The 14,555-nt window shown below is 59.5% G+C and overlaps 1 protein-coding gene across 1 annotated transcript; it reads left to right on the forward strand.

Annotated features, from left to right (window-relative positions):
• Window positions 1-7,713: 7,713 nt before the first annotated feature.
• LHX5 (LIM homeobox 5) lies at window positions 7,714-13,795 on the forward strand. Its single transcript, XM_035556853.1, is given in 6 exon segments — window positions 7,714-7,886; window positions 9,583-9,806; window positions 10,832-11,109; window positions 11,838-12,003; window positions 13,427-13,487; window positions 13,489-13,795. Coding segments are annotated over 6 exon segments (1,209 nt in total).
• Window positions 13,796-14,555: the final 760 nt, after the last annotated feature.

Below are 14,555 nucleotides of genomic sequence, written 5' to 3' on the forward strand. Positions count from 1 at the left end.
TGGTTGGGGTGTGTGTGACATGATGGAGGGCTGCGTTAAGAACCAGGTCTGTGTGGGGAAGGGGATCTGAGTGCACGTGTGCGTGCCCAGGAGCAGGAAGAAGGGGCAGGGGGCAGCTGGCGGTACCCCCCTCCAGCCAGGGGAGGCCGGGGGGGCAGCTGGCAGCCCGACTTCTCGCTGTCCTGGGGGGCTCCACAGGGGGATTGTGCCGGAGGAGAAGCAGGACGCATCCCAGCATCACCTTTCTGCAGCACCCAGTGTTTGCGCTTCTTTTTGTTGGCTGCCTGGGTCCCCCCGCGGACCTGGGGCTGCCACATTTTGGGGGGGGAGCAGGGGCTGCGCGTGCCCGCCCCGCCGCTGGCAGTGTGGTTTTCTGCTTCAGTCCCAGCAGAAGAAGAGCATCGTGCTGGGACCCCCCCGGGGCTGGGGCCGGCGGGGTGCTGGGGGCACAGCACGGCTCGCGGCGGAGCCGGGTGGTGGACGTGGGGGCTCCGAGGGTCTTCCCCTCAGATCGTCACGTCTGCAAAATTTCCGCTCTTTTGGCAAATGGACCTCTCTGTGGGAGGAGGGAGAAGGGGGAGAGGGGGGGAGAGATGGAGAGATCGGTGCTGGAGGTGTGTGTGTGAAATGGGAGAGAAAATGAGGGGAAGGGGGGGAAATAAAGGGGATGTGAGGGAGGAGGAAAGAAAGAAAAGGAAATAGAGAAAGAAAGAAAGAAAGAAAGAAAGAAAGAGAGAGAAAGAGAGAGAAAGAGAGAGAAAGAGAGAGAAAGAGAGAGAAAGAGAGAGAAAGAGAGAGAAAGAGAGAGAAAGAGAGAGAAAGAGAGAGAAAGAGAGAAAGAGAGAAAGAGAGAAAGAGAGAAAGAGAGAAAGAGAGAAAGAGAGAAAGAGAGAAAGAGAGAGAGAGAGAGAGAGAGAGAGAGAGAGAGAGAAAGAGAGAGAGAGAGAGAGAGAGAGAGAACAGGAGTGGGAAAATAAAAATCAAAAGGAGGAAACAAAGAAAATTAGGAGAAAAAAAAGAAAAAAGACAAAGAAAGAGGAAAAAGAAAAAGGAAAAAAATGAAAAGGAAAGAAAGAAATAAAAAGAGGGAAAGAAAGGAAGAGAAAAAGAGGAAAAGGGGAAAGAGGGAAAAGAGAAAAAGAGGAAAAAGAAAGGAAAAATAGGCAAACGAAAGAAAGAGAAAAAGAGGTAAAGAAAGAAAGAGAAAAAGTGGAAAACAAAGATAGAAAAGAGGAAAAAGAAAAAGCAAAAAAAGAGGTAAAGAAAGAAAGAGGAAAAGAGGAAAGAGAGAGAGAAAAAGAGGAACAAAAAGAATGAGAAAGTGGAAAAATAAAGAAAAAGGGAAAATAAAGAGAACTAGGAAAAGGGGAAAAAAGAGCAAGGAAAGGAAAAACGAGAAAAGAGGAAAAAAGAAAAAAAAAAGAAAAAAGAAAAGAGAGAAGAGAAAAACGAGGGAACAGAAAAAAGAAAAGAGGAAAAAGAGGAACGAAGAAAGAAAAGAGGGAAAAGAGAGAGACAAGGAACGGAAAAGAGAGGGTGGAAAAAAAAAGAGAGAAAAAGAGAAATCGAGAGAGAAAAAAATAAAAGGAAGGAAACAAACGGGGGGGAGCGAAAGAGCGAGAGAGGGAACGGGGCCGGGGGGGCCGGGGGGGGGCCGGGGCCGTTCAGGACCCTGGAGAGGGCCGGGGGCGGGGTGGGGGGGGCGGGTTGGGGACATGGTGGGGGTTGGGGACACCGGGGGGGCTGGGGGACACCGTGGGACCCCCCCGGGGGGTTCTGCAGCCGGTGGCGGACGCGCTTCGGAGGGGGCTTCGTGTGTGTCCCCCCCCCCGCCACGGGACCCCTCGCTTCGGCCCCGTTATATACCGATGGGGGGGGGGGGTCGGGGTGCCCGCACCCCCCCGTGCCCCCCCCCCCCCCGTGCCCCTCCCGGGAAGGCCCCGCAGCTCCCAGCGGCACCACCCGGCCCCAGCACCCTGCCCGCGGGTGCGGGCCGTGCGCCCCCCCCCTTTTCCCTATTTCCCACGAAAAAATCAAGGCTGGGGAATGGAAACGCTGGGGGGGGGGGGGGGGGGGGGTCGGGGGCACAGCCCGACGGGGACACCCCCATCTCCGCCAGCCCTTCCCCACCCCCTTTAGGCTCCCATTTAGGGTTCCCATTTGGGGTTCCCATTTAGGGTTCCCATTTACCCCAACCACCGCCCCCCGACGGCAGCACGGGGGGCGGGGGGGGGGGGGGGGGCGATAACCCCCTAACCTCGGGCTTTTCCCTCCTCGGGCTGACCACCACCAAACCCCCAAGTGTCCCTTGTCCCCCCCCCCCCCCCCCTTATCCCCCAGCCCCCCCCCTCCCCCCGTCTCTCCGGGGGGGCTCCTGCCCCGACGGGGCCCCCCCCACGCACCGGCTCGCTCCGTCCCGCCGCAGCTCCGCGCTCGCCGCCGCCTTTTCTCATGCAGATCCCCCTCCTTTCACACCTCCCAAACAAAGGCAAAGCGGGGGCATCGCCTCGCCGTGTCAACACACACCCTCATTAGCGCCGCTGGGGCGGGGGGGGGACGGCCCCGAGCCGGGGGGGGGGGGGGGGGGGGAGGTCGCACCGACGGGAGGGTGCGGCAAGCCGAGGAAATTTGGAGAGGGTTTTGCGCTCCCCCCCCCCCCCCCAAAAAAAACCCCTCCACGCCACCCCAAATAAATTAAGTTGCCCAAGCTCAGGTTCGGTTTATTGCAAGGTGCAAGGGGGAGCGGCACAAGCGAGGATCCGGGGGGGGGGGGGGTTGGTTTTTTTTTTTTGGGGGGGGGGTCCCAAATCGCGGGGATGGAGAGCCGGGGATGGGGACGGGGCCCCGGGATGGGGCTGGAGGTCGGGGAGGGTGGGTGTGGGGGTAATTAAAGCCTCTCCAATTACCGCCACAGGCGGAAATTAAAGAAATATATATATAAAAGAATTAAAAATCAAGCGATTCAAGTAGATGTGGGAAGGGAGAGGGGAAAGCGGTCGGAGAAATCCCGACCGCCGGCCCCGCTGCCGCACCGGGAAAGGGCTGGGGGCTGGGGACGGGGGTGGGGGGACAGGGGGTGGGCGTCGGGCGGCCGGGGGGGTTGGGGCCGGCCGCCCCAAAAGCCGGAGAGCCCCGGGGCACCGGGGGCTGCGGTCTCCATCCCGCATCCTTCCCGCTTCTGGGTGTTTTTTTTTTTTTTCCCATTTCTCCTTTTTTTTTTCCTTTCTCCTTTTTCTTTAATTTTCCTTTTTTTTGATTTTCCTTTTTTTAATTTTTCTTTTTAAATTTTCCTTTATTTTATTTTCTTTTTTTAATTATTTTCCTTTTTTTAATTTTCCCTTTTATTTTCCCTATAAACGGTCCCCAGGAGCCTGATCCTGGAGCCCCCCCTCCTCTCCTGCTGCCCCTTTTCGTTTGGTGCCGTTCCCCCCTCCGAAACCCGAGGATGGAGCTGGGAGGGAAGGCACCGATAAACCCGTTAAAACCACGAAAAAAAGGTGAAAAAAAAAAAAATCCCCTCGTTCTTCGTTTGGATTTCGTTTTTTTCTTGTTGGTTTTGGGTTGGTTTGCTTGTTTATTTGTGTGTTCCCTCCCCCGCTGTGCACAAAAACACCCGCGGCGAACAAACCCCCCCGGGCCGGGCTCCCCGGCACCGAAAAGGGGAAAAGAGGAGGGGATGTGGGGGGGCACGGAGAAACCGAGGGGGCGCCGGAGCCCATCCTGGGGGCTTGGGGTTGGGGTTGGGGTCCCTCCCGTGTTGGGGTCCCCCCCCACCTGGGGGCTGGGGGGCTCCGGGGGGGCTGCGGCGGTTCTCGGGGCTCCGCGGCTCCGCACCCCCCCCAGCACCCCGCACCTCTCGGAAATTTCCACGTCCCCTTTTAACCTTGGTATTAATTTAGGACGGATCTTTCTAAACGGCCCCGCAATGCATTCAGGCGCTGCTGGAGGTTTATCTTTTTTTTCTTCATTCTTTTTTTTTTTTTTTTTTTTTTTTTTTTTGTACCGTGGGTTATATTTACACCCAAAACAAAATAATTACACTTTTGTTGGAGAGAGAAAGCTGGTGATTAGGCTGTGGCTCTTTGCAGCAAACCCCTTCTCAGTGGTACACCAGGACAATTTTTCACGGCTGGGTGAAATCAGACGCGGGAGGTAATGAATCCTGTGAGCTATTTAAATTTACAATTTGTAACGCAGTCACTCAGAAACGCCTATGGCCCGGCGACGAGATGCTTGCTGGGTTTGTTTAATGTTAAAACGGCCCCGGCCCCCTTTTACCGGGGAGAGGAGGGGGCGGCTGCGGCATCCTCCGGCCCCGCTCCACGCTGCACCCGAAAATAGGGGAAATCGGGGAAAACCTCCACCAGGTCGGCGGCGGAGCATCCTAGCAGCTAGATAATTAATTACAAAACACCGGGGGAATATGCAAACCGCGTATTACAAATTCTACAGGGCTTAACTGATTGGAAACAGATTATTATCTTGTTTGTCTTTTGTCTGTTTCACTTATCCCTCTGCCGTCTGTTGTGTTGTAAGTTGATACACTTTATTCTTGGAAGGGGATTTTTTTTATTATTATTTTTAGGGTGTAAATTCCATCGACGTCTTCTACAAGCGACGCCGCTTCTCCGTGCGTTCCCTGTTAAAACACAACGGGTTCATCAGGTGCATCAGTGTGCCGCTGCCTCAACTACCCCGGGGGAATGTGGCCAGCGGGGGTGGGCTGGGGGGCTCCTGGGGTGCGTTTTTCTTCTCCTGTCCCCGTTGCCTTTATTTGTTCCTTGACTTTCAAACGAAACGGGGAGCGGGAGGGGGGGGAGAGGCAGCGCCCGGCAGCGCCTCGCCCCCCCTCCGACCCCCTCTCGCCCCGTTCTTGGGTCTGGAGAGGTCCCGGAGGGTCCCCGGGGGTCCCCGGGGGGTGCCCGGGAAGGTTCCGAGGGGACCCCCGGGGTACCCGGGGTGTCCTGGGGTGGTCCCGAGGAGGGTCCCGGGGGTGTCCGGGGGGGTTTCTCGGGAAGAATCGGCCAGCCCCAGGGAGGGGAGGGACACGGGAGCTCCGCCAAGCCGTGGGAACGGGGGTGCGCGGGGCGCACAAGCTCCGCACCCCCTATCCGGCACCCCCGCGCGTTCCCGTGGCAGCGTGTGCCCGGCGCCTCCCCACGCCCTCCCGGTGTGTCCCCCCACCCCAAAACCGTTCCCCCCACCCCACCCCCGTGGAACCGGGCCCGAGCCCACCGCGGGCCGCGGCCCCCGACGGGGCGCACCGGGAGCCCCCCGCGGCCGGGCTGTGCCCGTGGGAAGGGCGCGGGTGCGCGCAGCAGCGCGGGCACGCTGCCCCGGCCTGGCGGTGTGCACGCGTGGGGGTGCGTGTCCACGCGTGTGCGCGCACCTCCCCGCGGGCACACGCCTTTGGGCACCCGCACCTACCTCGGGAACAAGTCCGTGGGAACGCGGCTCTGCTGCGCGGCTTCGGGGCGCAGCGCGGGGGGGAATTGCCGGGCCCCCCCCACCCCGGGGCAGGTATTGGGGCCGGTACCGGAGCCGTGACCCCCGGCCCCGACCCTCCCCGAGGTCTCTCCCCGGCGTGGAAATTCAGCGGCGAAACCCCCCCGAGGGCCAACTTCGGGCGCAGCGCGCTGGGGAAGGGCGCAGCGGGCGCTCCCCTCGCTTCCTCCCGTCCTGCTCCTTCCCTCCTTAACCGGTCCCTTCTTCATTTATTTCCTTCTCTCTCCTTCCTTCTCACCTCCTCTCTTTGTTTTCCTTCGTTTCCTTCCTTCCTCACTCGCGCTTTCTCCAGCTTTCCTTTTCGTTCCCGCGATTTTCCATCCTTTCTTTCATTCCTTCCCGTTTATTTCTTCTTTCGTTCCCATCCTCCCGATGGTTTTCCTGCCTGTTTTCTTCCCTTATTTTATTTTATTTCTTCATTTTTTTTCGTTCATCTTTTCCTTCCTTCCTTTACCTTTTTTCTTTCTTATTTTCTTTTTTAGTATTTTTCGTTTTTCCTTCATTCCTTCCTTCCGTTTTCGTTTATTTTTGTTCTTTATTTTTTCCTCACTCTCCCCGTTCCTCTCCCGTTTTTCTTTCTCTTCTCTCTTTTTTTCTTGTTCCTTTTTCTCTGTTTTCGCCTGCAGGTTTTTCTTTTTCCTTTTTTTTTTTGGCTTTTTTCTTTTTTCGTTTCTTTCTCCGTTCTCTTTTTCTTTACCTTTTATTTTATTTCATCTTCTCGGTGGCCTCCTCTCTCCGTATTTTCTCTCCTCCATCCTCTTGCCCCGAACCACACAAATCCGCCTCCCTTTCCCTTTCCCGGCGATGCCCTTAACTCTGCGGATTTGGTTTTTTTTTTTTTTTTCTGGCGTTCCGCCGCCGCTCTCCTCTGCCCGGCTGCGGGGTGGCTCGGGGGGCTCGGGGGGGTCCCCAGGGGCCGGATCACCGGGGGCAGCCGGTTCGGCACAGCCCCGCCGCACCTGCAGCTGGGGAGGAAAAAAACAGCGGAGAAGTGCGGCGGCCCCGTCCCGGCCTCCTCCTCCTCTTCCTCCCCTTCCTCCCCTTCGTCCCCTTCCTCGCCTTCCTCTCTTTCCTCCCCTTCCTCCTCTTCCTCCTCTTCCTCGCCTTCCTCCCCGTTCATCCCCGCATCGCGGGGCCCCCACGGCATCTCCACAAAGCCCCGCGGGGGGCCCGCAGCTCAACTTTGCGCCCCCTCCCTTTTTCTTCCCCCCCTCCCCAAAATCCTCCCCCCCAATTCTCCCCCCCCCTCCCTCGTTTCTTTTACCTCCCAGCCCGGCCAAAAAAAAATAAATTAAAATAATAATAATAATAATAATAATTAATAATAACAACACTAAAAGCGATCCCATCCAGAAAACAGGTGCTGCCTTCCCCATCCCGAGCTGGGATGGGGAGCCCTCCCCGAGCATCCCTCTGGGATAAATTAAATTATAGAAGGAGGGAAATTAAAAAAAACAAAAAACAAAAAAACAACAAAAAAAAAACAATTAAAAGCCTGAGCGGAGCCCCCCGGGCGGCCCCCCCAAGCCAGGTGCGTACTCACTTGGCGGCGCAGGTACAAGCCACCCTCAACAATAGAGGCGCGTTGTTTTTTTCCCTCTGTGCCAAGCGCAGGGCTGGAGCCAATTTAGATATGCTATAAATTAAGAGGTTGCCATGGCCACCGGGATGCCATTGGCCACCGGGCGGCCGACGCGGGCCACCACGTCACCAAATCTGAATAAGGATGCGCGAATTAACTAAGGCGGGGGACAAAGCTGGCCATGGGGACAGCATGAGAGTGGCGGCGCGGCGGCGGCGGAGCACAGCGAGGCACCGGGGCTGCCGGCTGCAGGGGGGGCGTTCATGCACCCCTCCTGCCCTGCCCGCTGCCGCACAGCCCCCCAGCACGACGGAGGGGCCGGGGGGGTCCCTTCGGGCTTTTTCGGGGTCCTTTTGGATTTTTTGGGGGGGTCTTTTTTTTTTTTTTTTTTTTTTTTTTTTGGCTTTTGGGTTTTGTGTTTTTTTTCCATCCCCGCCGGAGAGAAGAGGGGGAAGAACTTGACAGCTCCGCTCCTCTCCTTTAATTTTTGAGATTTTTTTTTTTTTCCTGGTGTGTTCTTTTTTTTTTTTTTTTTTTTTTTTTTTTCCCGACGGGTGAATTTTTGTGAGACCTCGCTCGGGGCTCTGACTTCTCGGTGGCGAGGCTCCTTTCCCCCGGCGGAGGTGATGATGGTGCATTGTGCGGGCTGCGAGAGGCCGATCCTGGACCGCTTTCTGCTCAACGTCTTGGACAGGGCATGGCACATCAAATGCGTCCAGTGCTGCGAGTGCAAGTGCAACCTGACCGAGAAATGCTTCTCCAGGGAAGGCAAACTCTACTGCAAAAATGACTTTTTCAGGTGAGTGGCACCCCCCCAAAAAAAAAAAAAAAAAACATACCCCCACACTGAGGGGATGCGGTGCGGCTGCCGCTCCCAGCCCGCCGGGGAAGAGGAGAGGGGCTGAGGGGGCTCCCCAACGGATGGGGAGGGCTCCCCGAGAGATGGGGGGGCTCCCCAAGGGATGGGGGACTCCCCAAGGGATGGGGGGGGCTCCTCACGAGAGATGGGGGGCTCCCCCTGAGAGCTGGGGCTCCCCCCCCGGGATCTGGGGAGTCTCCCCTCGAGATCTGGGGGTCTCCCCCCATCCCCATCCGTCCCTCCCGAGAGCTGGGGGTCTCCCCTCGACAGCTGGGGGGCTCCTCCTGGGTTCTGGGGCTCCCCGCCCGGGATCTTGGGTGCTCCCCCCATCCCCATCCGTCCCTCCCGGGGCTCCAGCCCGCGGTGCCCGGGCAGGGCGCGGCGAAGGGGAGGCCGGGGGCTGCGCTGCAGCCCGAGGGGGGGCTGTGCTTTATCTCCCCCCCCCCCCGCCCCCCGCTCCTTGTGTGACCTTGCCTCCAAAAGCAGCCGGGCCCGCGGCCCTCTCCGCCGTGCCCCCCTCCCCGCCCCCCCCCCCCAAAAAAAAAAAAAAAAAAAAAAAAAAAAGCACAAAAAAAACCCACCCCGGGGCCCCGCCGAAGCCGGTGCCAAAATCTCGCCTTTTGCCACCAAAACGCTGCGGGCGGCGCTTCCCCGCCGGGCCGCTCCTTGGCCCCCCCAACCCCCCCCCCCTTCCCGGCCCCGGCCCCCCCCCCCTCCCCCCCCCCCGCTCCGCCGCTCTTTAAATGCCCCTAATGACTCCGATAAGGTGCCGGGGAGGAAATTAGGGGCCGGGATGGGAAGGGGAGAATGACTTACGACCCCTAATGCTTTCACTACATCAACGTCACGGGCGGCAGCGCGGGCGGCAGAAGTTGTGCCGAGGCCAGGAGGAAAAAAGGGGGGATCCCCAGAGACCCCCCACCCCGGACCCCCCCGGACCCCCCCCGACCCCATTCCCCCCGGGCCTGGCAGCCGCAGCCACCCCGCGGGGTTTTTGGTTTTCTCCTTTTTTGTTTTTTAATTTTTTTTTTTTTTCTCGAGGAAATCGTTTTCTGCATTTTTTCGTTTCCCCTAGGAAAAATAATTAAAAATAAATAAATAAATAAAAATTAGTGAAAAGAATAAAAAGGGAAAAATTGAAATAAAATAAAACATCGGCCGGGGAAAAGCGCTGCGCGAAGGGGGGAGGGAAGCCGGAGCTGCGCGAAGCGGCGGCTCCGAGCTGGAAAAATGAAAATAAAATACAACGGGGGGGTGGAAGGGGGGGTGCAGGATGGTCCCGAGCCCCCGGCCCCGGGGTGCTTTCGGGCCCCGCCGCCCCCCCCCCCGCTTTGCTCCCCGTGCTCCCCGCTACCCAGAGCATCCGGCCCGGTGCCCTCCGGCCGCGATGTGCGGGGATGGGGGGGCGGTGGGGGCACGAAATCTCCCCCCGCTGGGTACGGAGGGGAGGAGCCCCCCTTTCACCCCTCCGTCCTTTTGGAGAGGGTGCGACCCCCATGGCCCCTAGGAGAGGACCCCAAACCCGAGCTCCGGGGAAATGGGGTTGTGGGGTGCGCAGTTTTCCCGTGCGGGGTCCCAAAAATCGTGCCTCTCACCTCTCCCTTTTTTTTTTTCCTCCCCTCCCCCCCCCCCCCAGGAGGTTTGGTACCAAATGCGCCGGCTGCTCCCAAGGCATCTCCCCCAGTGACCTGGTCCGGAAAGCGCGGAACAAAGTGTTCCACCTGAACTGTTTCACCTGCATGGTTTGCAACAAGCAGCTCTCCACGGGCGAGGAACTCTATATCATAGACGAGAACAAATTTGTTTGCAAAGAGGATTATTTGAACTCCCCCACCCTGAAGGAAGGCAGCCTCAACTCAGGTACGCGCCGCGTGGCCTCGGGGACACCGAGGGGGACGCATCCTGCGCCGGTGCCCACCGGCGCCCACCCTGGTGCCGGGCTTTTTCTTTCTGGCCCCACGTTCCCCCCGTGGAGCAGGGTTGGGATCGGGGCCAGACGCCTTCTAAGCTCCCCGTTGCTCCCCGCGGATGCTCGTGGTGCCCCCCATGCACACCCACCTCCCCCCTTACACCGAGCCCCCCCCCCCCCCCCCCCCCCCCCCCCCCCCGAGTGTGCCCGGTGCCCCCCGCGCCGCGGGCCTGATCCTTCGCCTCCTTTCACCCAGAGGCAAAGCTCCCATTTGACTTCCTTGGAAGCTGTCTCTGCGGCAGGACGGCAGGATCAGGCCCGCTCGTGCTGTCCCAGCAATGCCAGCCGCCCGTGCTCACCCCCTTCCGTGGGCTCTCTCTCCGTCCAGCACCCGGGGCCGGATCCTGCCACGCCAGTCAGTGGGGCCGCTGCTGCGAGCGAGGCGAGTAGAGCTTGGCCTGGGGGGGGTGCTGGCATCAGGGTCCCGGGGGGGGCAGTGAGGGGGCGGCTGGGGGGGGGGGGAGAGCCAGGCTCAAGGCAGTGACTGGACCCCCCCCCAAATCCCCCCTGACCCTCGCATTTCTCCCAGCGGCGCATCCCCGGTGCGAGAGGCACAGTGGGGGGGAGAGGGGCAGCGCCGGGGGCTGCGGTGTGCTGGGGGGAGGCTGCCCCCTCCCCAAAAAGCCCTCCCCGGTTTCCGAGCCCCCATGCAGCTTTCGGGGGGGGGGCTTCATAGGGTTGCCAGCTCAGATGTCGGCGTGCGGGGCCGGACCGGGCGATGCTTGCCACGAGCTCTGTGCGTTGTTTAGGGTGGGAGGGCAAAGGCGATCCGCACCCAGCACCCCCAAAACCCCCCTCCCCATTTCCTGCAAGCATCCGGGCTCGGTGGGAAGGGGAGGGCAGAGGAGAGGGGGGTCGATCTCTCTCCTAAGCCATCCGCCCCCCCCCCCCTTTCCTCTCTGGGTCTCCTTTACAGTGTCCTCATGTACAGACAGGAGTTTGTCCCCGGATCTCCAGGACCCCATGCAGGACGACCCCAAGGAGACGGACAACTCCACCTCGTCGGACAAGGAGACCACCAACAACGAGAACGAGGAGCAGAACTCGGGCACCAAGCGCCGGGGGCCCCGCACCACCATTAAGGCCAAGCAGCTGGAGACCCTCAAAGCCGCCTTCGCCGCCACCCCCAAGCCCACCCGGCACATCCGCGAGCAGCTGGCGCAGGAGACCGGCCTCAACATGAGAGTCATCCAGGTGTGTGTGTCCCCCCCCCCCCCCCCAGCCCCCCCCCCCCATGTGACATCACGGGTCCGACGGTGACGTCATTACCTCGACGGTGACATCAGGGTTGGGGTGGTGACGTCCTCCCCCGGGGGTCGAGGCGGGGTGGGATGGGGAAGGAGGGCTGGCGGGACCCCCGGTGCCGAGCGTTGGCCACTGGTGAGGGCAGGAGGCGCTGCCCACAGGGGGGCGAGGAGAGGCCGATGGTTCCTGCCCGGCGCTGTCCTGCTGTTGTTCCCCACCCCAAAACAAACAAACAAAAAAACAAACAAAAAAAAAAAACATAAAAGTCCCAGTGGAAATAGAGGGATTAACGAGTTTAATAGGGCTAATAGGGGAGGGCGCTCCCGCCGCACTGGTGCCGTCCCCGCTCTGCTCAGAGGGCAGCAGGGGCAGCAGGGACGTGTGTGCCCCCTCGTGTGCCAGTCCCTGGGTGCAGGAGGGGGGCAACAATTCAGCCCCCCCTCCTCCAGCCGGGAGTAGCTTTGGTTCGGGTGAGGGAATGCCCCAAAAGAAGGCAGCCAGGTCGTCCCTTTTATCCCCATCCGTACCCGGGAAAGCCCTTCCCAGGCGGTTACAACATTTTTAGCCCTTTCCCCAAAGCCCTGGCTGATTTATTTTGGGGGGGGTTGGCCCAGAGGATTTGGGGAGGTGTGTGTGGGGGGTCCTTAGGGGCTGACGCCGGCCCCCCCCCGCCGCAGGTCTGGTTCCAGAACCGCCGGTCCAAGGAGCGCCGGATGAAGCAGCTGAGCGCGCTGGGCGCCCGCCGGCACGCCTTCTTCCGCAGCCCCCGCAGGATGCGGCCCCTGGGCGGCCGCCTCGACGAGTCCGAGATGCTCGGCTCGACGCCCTACACGTACTACGGAGGTGAGGGACCGGCTGCGGGAGCCCCTTCCCCTTTTCCTTTCCCCTTTTTCCATCCCTTTTTCCTTTTCCCTTTTCCTTCCCCCTTTTCCATCCCTTTTTCTGTCCCCTTTTTCTGTCCCCTTTTCCTTTCCCCTTTTTCCTTTCCCCTTTTTCCTTTCCCCTTTTTCCTTTCCCCTTTTTCCTTTCCCCTTTTTCCTTTCCCCTTTTTCCTTTCCCCTTTTTCCTTTCCCCTTTTTCCTTCCCCTTTTCCATTCCCTTTTCCTTTCTCTTTTTCCTTTCTCTTTTTCCTTTTCCCCTTTTTCCTTCCACTTTTTTCCTTTTCCCCTTTTCCTTCCCCTTCTCCATCCCCTTTCCCCCTTTGTTCCTCCCCATCCCACTTCTCCCCTTCCCTCCCCTCCCCGATCCCCGTGCTGCTGCCAGGCTCGTGGTGACGGTGGCGGTGGCGGTGGCAGCGGTGGCAGCGGTGGCGGCGCAGCCCCTCTCCCGCGAACAAAGCCCCAGCTGCGGGCTTTTGTGCCCCTTTCAGGACGCATTTGTTCCCATTACCTCCCGGGCCCGCAGCATATGGAAGGTCACCGCCGCCCCCCGCCGCCCCCCGACGCCCCACCGGGACGGGACGGGCAGTGGGGAGCCCCCACGGCATTTGGGGCAACATCTCCTAGTTTTGGACAAAACACCCTCACCACCTCCCCTACACCCCTACTGCTGCCCAAGGGCCCTGGTGCTGCGTCTCCAAAGCTCCCCTGAGACAAGGGGCTTTGGGGGCACCCCTTGAGGTTAGGGTCTTGATCCCTTCCAGGCTGATAAATATGAATATGCTCCTCAGTATGTATATATGAATAATATATTTATATGTATTTATATATACATATGTGTTATATATATATTTATATGTATTTTTTATATACGCATTAAATATATTTTATTTATATATATATTCCCCCATGTGTACTATATATTCCCCATTTATATATTTCCCCTATCTCCCCATTATATATACACACATTTCCCCCACTCCTTTTATTTGTATATATACACGTGTGTATATATTTAAATATTCATAAAAATAGAAATATTTCTACATCTGTATATACTTTTCCCCATTAAATAACGGGATCACGCCCACCTCACCCCAGCTGCCCCAGCCCCTCGCGCTCCCCTTCCCGCATTTCCCACCCCACAAACGCCGCAGCATTAGGATGTTTTTTTTTTTCGGGGGGGGGGGGGGGGGGGGGGGGTGTCCGTTTGCCTCCCTGCTCAGCCCCAGTGATGCTGAGCACCCCAAAAGTGCTGTTTTGGGGTGGGGGTCGTGATGGGGTCATGCCCATCATGGTGCGGGGGGGTCGGGAGCCTTGCGTCCCGCGGGGGCTCGGTGTGACGGCACCGGGGGCCGGCTCCAACCTTTCCCCCCCCGCCCTTGCAGATTACCAAGGTGACTACTACGGGCCGGGAGGCAACTATGACTTTTTCCCCCACGGGCCCCCCCTCCCAGGCCCAGTCCCCGGCCGACCCCAGCTACCTTCAGAACTCAGGACCCGGCTCCACGCCCCTGGGACCCTTGGAGCCCCCCCTAAGCGGACACCACTCCTCAGAAAACCAAAGGTACACGGATATGATCTCGCACCCCGACACCCCCAGCCCCGAGCCGGGGATGACGGGCTCGCTGCACCCCATCCCGGGGGAGGTCTTCAGCGGGGGGCCGAGCCCCCCCTTCTCCATGTCCAGCAATAGCGGCTACAGCGGGGCGCTCGCGCACCCCAACCCGGAGCTGAGCGAGGCGGCGGTGTGGTAGAGCCGGGGGGGGGACGCGCCCCCCCCCCCCCCCCCCCCCCAAACCCCCACCTCACACCTCCCTCCAGCCCCCCGGGGCACACCGGATCACGGACACCCCTCCTCTCCCCCCCAAAAAAAGCCCAACCCGATGCCACGGCCACCCTCCGATGCCAAAACGCATCCTCCCCGGCACCACAGCCCCCCCCCCCCCGATGCTGGGGGCACCCCGCTACCTCCCCCTCCCCACACTGTGCCCCCCTTTTTATTAGGGGGGGGCAACACAACGTGCCCGGCCCCGAGACCCCCCCTCGTGCCCCCTGCCGGTGTCGGGACCACCACCTCTCGGACCAAAGCTGAACTCGCCTGGACACGGGTCCCACCGGTGCCAGGGGGCTGCTGTGGGGCTCCACCCCCCCCCCAGTGCTAATTAGCCTCTTTTTAATTATCCCCATCCTTCGTCCCGATATAACGGGGCCGGGGGGGGGACACGGGGAATAGCAGGACCCCCCCCAGCCCCTCGCTTTCATTGTTCCCCGTTTTGTTCCCCAGGAGGAGGTGGGTTGGGACCCGCTGGGTGTTTTTTTTTTTGGTGACAGAGAGGGGGAGGCCGAGGGGGGGGGGGGAGGCCGGGCGGGGGGCTCCCCGAGCATCCCGCTGAGCTCGGCCTCCTAAATTTTAGGGGAAGAGGGGGTTGGGGGGGGAGGTGAAGAAGCGCCTGGGACCAGAAAGAGGCAGAAAAATAAATAATAAAAATAAAAAAAGGAGACAAACAAAGAAAC

This window comes from Cygnus atratus, chromosome 17 (assembly GCF_013377495.2).
Source record: "Cygnus atratus isolate AKBS03 ecotype Queensland, Australia chromosome 17, CAtr_DNAZoo_HiC_assembly, whole genome shotgun sequence".
Lineage (NCBI taxonomy): Eukaryota > Metazoa > Chordata > Aves > Anseriformes > Anatidae > Cygnus > Cygnus atratus.